The sequence below is a fragment of the Haplochromis burtoni genome, unplaced genomic scaffold, assembly GCF_018398535.1.
Source record: "Haplochromis burtoni strain Fernald_Lab_line unplaced genomic scaffold, NCSU_Asbu1 Contig_202, whole genome shotgun sequence".
Taxonomy (NCBI): Eukaryota; Metazoa; Chordata; class Actinopteri; order Cichliformes; family Cichlidae; genus Haplochromis; species Haplochromis burtoni.
This window is the reverse complement of record NW_024582563.1, coordinates 812,613-817,458: the sequence shown is the minus strand read 5'-3', so window position 1 is coordinate 817,458 and position 4,846 is coordinate 812,613. Positions and strand designations below refer to the sequence as shown.

General features: G+C 40.3%; 1 protein-coding gene across 1 annotated transcript; it reads left to right on the top strand.

The window, feature by feature from the left end:
- Positions 1-1,500: 1,500 nt before the first annotated feature.
- Positions 1,501-4,603, top strand: vgll3 (vestigial-like family member 3). The gene is made up of 4 exons (XM_005935731.2): positions 1,501-1,955; positions 2,833-3,184; positions 3,332-3,871; positions 3,993-4,603. Exons 1-4 carry the CDS (start codon positions 1,851-1,853, stop codon positions 4,031-4,033), a joined length of 1,038 nt encoding a protein of 345 aa, XP_005935793.1. The 5' UTR covers positions 1,501-1,850; the 3' UTR covers positions 4,034-4,603.
- The last annotated feature ends 243 nt before the right edge of the window (positions 4,604-4,846 follow it).

Below are 4,846 nucleotides of genomic sequence, written 5' to 3'. Positions count from 1 at the left end.
TATCTTTTTTTAATAGAAACTAGTAGATTTCGAGGGACTGTCTGTTTTTTTTGTTTCTCATCTCCTTTGCTGTGGACTGTGGGGCAGTTGCTTTCTTTAAAATCACAACACCTGGCTTACCACCTGGTTAGCATTCTATGCATTCAGTGAGATCGGAAGCAATTTTATGTAAGTGTTCATTTGGAACTGGGACAAAACACACTTTTTTGTTTCAGTTCACAATGAATGTACTTACACGTTCTTGTGTTTCCTGTTGTTGTTAATGAACTGCATTAAATATATGTAAACATTTTCAAATTTCAAAGTTTGCTTTTGGACTGAATCAATCAGACAAAACAGATATGGAATACTATGATACCATAAGAAAAGATGCAAGAGTGACACAGCCTCATTGTAAATAAAAATCAATGTAACGATGGGTTAGGAGCAGTCACGTGTTCACTGGAAAAAAAGTGATGAAAATTATTATTATTTTTTTTAATGTTTTGAACAACTATTGAAGCAAGTTTCATCATGTATATATGGGATTTCTGGAGCTTTTTTTTCTTGCCTCAATACCATTAATATATAATCACATGTTTGGCTTCATAACCGTGATGGCAAAATGTCTTTAGCTGGCTGCTTCACTATGGGACAAACTGATAACCATGTGATGTTATTATCCTTGTCAATAGATGGCAGCAAACAGCTCAGATCTCCCAATCAAAGCGCTGAGGGGGAAATAATGATTAGCAGGCACTGTTTGTAATGAAGAACGAGGCCCTACTGAGTTTTAGTTGCCACGATTTTTAAAAAAAATATTTTGCTGCTGTTTTGAGATTCTGAGGTCTTCATCTCGATGCTAAAAAAAACCGTCCATTACTTATCCTTCACATTATTTTAGTCATTGTAACGCACCAGCCGTTGAGAGGCACCTGTTGCTCACAGACGACCTACAGACGAGGCTGTTTGACCACAAAAAAGGGTCTCGTACATTTTTTTAAATTAAAGTCCCTCCTCTCATGGCAAATTTCAAAGCAGCCTTTCCTATAATGACTAACCTGACAGTGTTAATTTTATATTAGGAGTTTTAAATGAGCCTGCTGCAGTATTTTTAGACTAATCTGACTGTGATTCAGTTACTACAATTATTAATGGTTAACAATGTTTGACACTGTGGAGAATTTTTTGATAGACCCGTACTTAGAAAATAAATACATTTGTAATCAGACCAATGAAAACGGCTGAAAATAAGAAATGACACGTAATAAATTAAACTTCTTTGTCGATAATGGTGATTTAAGTTTAGGATTTGTAGTCTCTCTCTAATCTAATCTTTGTTCAGATATTAATAGTGGCATGCCACACAAGCGCTCAGTGTTAAACTTTACTGTAGGGAAACCTCGACAAACCCTCAGACTTTCGGCAATAATACTACATTACTAAACTCTGCGCCATAGAGGCCCTTCCCCGGTGGGCGTGCGTAACGGCCCCAGCCCTCTCTAAATATATAACTCCCCTCCAAAACAGAAAGAGGGGAAAAACAAGAGAAGATGATGCTTGTCCAATCAAGAACTATCTGAAAACTTGTCAGGGGATAGGTTTTTTTTCCGGATATTGTGTGCGTCTCATACCGTTTTGAACTATTTTGTGGCCCCGGGTGGTGCTGGTGGAGCGCGCAACGGGAGGCGCATTGTTTCTATGCAAACTGGGCGACATGGCTATTGTATGCGTTTGGGCATATATGGAGACACTGATGGCTCAGAAGACACAGCCCGTCTGAAGTTTCAAGGAGAGTACCCCTCGGCTGTGTTTCGCCAGTTTCTCTCCTTCGGCTTCCCTCTTCTCCTTATCCGTTTCGCTCCGTCGCGATGAGTTGCCTGGATGTGATGTACCACCAAAGCTATGGAGCGCACTACCTCCCAGCAGCGGCGTACAAGGCAACTTACTATAACCACCATCACCAACAACAACAGGTGAGACATTCATCGCAAAACTTTTGAAGGCACTAAGAGGGGCAGACACCGAGATCTCAGCTCGAGGCTTTGCTTTTTGCTTGAAAATAAGCTTATTTTTCCCATTTGAGGGCTCGTGTGCCCTACAGGGGGACGCGTGACTTTTCTATTTTCACAAGATAATCGAAATTCGTATTCAATTTACAAGCATACTACAAGCAAAAGATTTATAAAACTAAATGTATAATAATTAAGTACCTGGCAGAAGACAAAAAAATAATTAAACTGAGTTTGGAATTAAAATATTATAGCAGAAAAAAGTTGTTAAATATCATCAACGGAGGAAAGTTTTAAGATGATTTATAAAATGTCCTTGTTGAACAATCGATTTCAATTTGTTTCTGTTCCAAAGTCTTTATCCTTCAATTGCTTTAATAACTTTTACCTTAAATTTCCTTTTTGTGTGATTAAATTCCAGTCTGGAGATTGGTATTCAACACAGGTCAGGCGTAATGACACGGAACTATTAATCCTGCGGTCAAACGGTGATGTAATGACAGTCAGTCAGTCACTGAGGAATGTGGATCAGGCACACTGAGCTTTACAAATAGTTTGAATGCAAAATGGAGGCGAAAAGAATCTTAGTTTCACACGATTCCTAATCAGCTTCCACATCAAATAATTAGTGGTACAGTGTGACTCCATGTCATTTATTTATGACATTTAGAACTCTGTGTAACTGTTAGCACCACCAACATGTGAGAAATTATTGTCTTCTGTATTATATCTATTCAAAACCAACACAAATATGGTCATTATTTTAAAATTTAAATTCTAATAAACTTGAGCTACTGTTCTTTTAAACTTTCATTTAATCTCTATTTGTATCTCATTCCAGAGAAAGCTGAGTGTTTACAGTAAGATGCAGGAGTGCATGGACCAACACCAAGGAGGAGGAAGAGGGATACTGCCCAGAGAAGAGGTCCTACAGCAGGGTCCTGCAGCAGCAGGTGCTGAATCAGGCAGCAGATCTTCATCTGATTCCGAGTTAAAGGATGGTACTCAGCCAGCAGAGACGGAGTACTTGAGTTCCCGGTGTGTATTGTTTACCTACTTCCAAGGAAACATTGGTGATGTGGTAGATGAGCACTTCTCTCGTGCTCTCAGTCAGTCCAGCACCTTCAGTGGCGATACCAAGCCCATTAGAGTGACTCAGCCTTTGGCTTCAACCACCGCTGGCCTATGGAAAGGTGAGTAGGCAACACTTGCCTATGTAGTTGATGCACTGACTTGGTTTAACTATCCAAATAGTTACAAAACCCCTAAAAATTAAATCTAAAAATCGTGAAAAATAGCTTGTGTCAGTCTTTTAAGTCTTTGTGATGTGATTGTTTCAGATGGTGGCTCTCTCACTGAAGGTCAGGGAAGCTCAGCTTGGAACAACACTTATCCATCCCAGAGCAGCTCCTGTATCCCCACTGTTTCTGTTTCAGTCCACCCAGGCTTTTCCTCCAGCCCTGTTTCATTCAACCAACAGGATGGAGCTCTGTGGGCCGGCCACATGCTTTCCCAGGCCAGCCTCTCACCTGCAGCTACCCTTCCTGATAGCTGGACCTACAGCCTGAACCACCAGAGCACAAGCGGTTACCCAAATGTTCATGACGTCTACCATTCCCACCCCCACATCCACACTCGGCACCATCACCCCATGCTTCATACATACCCAGCTCACAGCACGGCATTGGATCCCAGATTCAATTCACTCGTGCTGCCTGGTGTTAGGAGCCAAAGTCAGACATCCACCAACACAGGGGGTTCCCCACACGGCAAGGGGGTGAAGGCAGGGATCGAACCCAGCAGCAACAACAATGTCACGGCTACCTCTGCCACTTGGACTCCTTCTGGTCTCCATGGATCTTTAGAGGCATATGACACAGGTAGATATAACGGCTCAGTAACTCTGACAAGCCTTGGTCAAAGTTCACATGTTTTTTTTTACTGCGCCATTAAATCTTAAACTCACAATAACATTTTAACCCTGTTTGTTTCTCTTTGCAGCTCTTGATCAAACCAAAGCAAAGACATCAGTTTGGTTCTAACTGATGGACTGGCAAAAAGCTCAACTTATGCCAAAAAGGACTTACTATGTGGCTTATCAATATATGGCTGCAACACCAGCACTGTAATTCAAAATGTAGCTATAGAATGCTAACTGTAGCTTAATCTACGAGTCCTGCACTGTCCACACAATTACTGATATGAACTCAGGATTGGACTTAAATGACAGTGATCAGTATGCTTTGGCTGCACGTCAAGGCCCTCGAAGAACAATAAAAAAAAAAAGACTACTAGCTTTAAGAATGGAAGGTCTCTTCTCTGTCAGCACAAAACACCAATTTACTTTTCATGTAATGCGTGACTAAGTGGTTCTGTTTCAAGAGCTTGATTTTGACCCCCATTTTGTTTTGTACAGTAAAATGTTTGATGATGACTATAAATTGCTTATGTGTCTGTGTTCATTTAAGCCATGCTATATTGTCATTTGCTGGATGACCTCTGCTAAAACTGTTGTTTGGAAGCTGCCTTTCAATTTTGCCTTTCGGGGAATTTGTAGTGTATATATTGATACTGTATGTTTAAGGAATAAATTCAACATCTGAAAAGCAAAACCTTTGCAGGTGCTTTGTTTTCTCTGACAGAAACTTGCAGATATGTAGAAATCAAGACCACGATGCACTAATCCAAAGCAAAGTTTAGAAAAGGATCAGTTTATTTTAGGCGGCACTCTGTTGCTGTTCCCATTATGTGTTAGTTTGTTGTTTGTTGTTTCCAAATGTAGGAAATGTCTTTAATAAAGAAAAGCATCCATGTTGATTTGATGCTGGCATTTTCTCTATTTTTAAAAGGACTGG

Bases quoted from the DNA above. Each gene is read 5' to 3' on its own strand.
- vgll3 (XM_005935731.2), top strand. From the start codon at position 1,851: ATGAGTTGCCTGGATGTGATGTACCACCAAAGCTATGGAGCGCACTAC. The intron at 1,956-2,832 runs GTGAGACATTCA...ATCTCATTCCAG, and splicing joins ACCATCACCAACAACAACAG to AGAAAGCTGAGTGTTTACAG. The intron at 3,872-3,992 runs GTAGATATAACG...TTCTCTTTGCAG, and splicing joins TTTAGAGGCATATGACACAG to CTCTTGATCAAACCAAAGCA.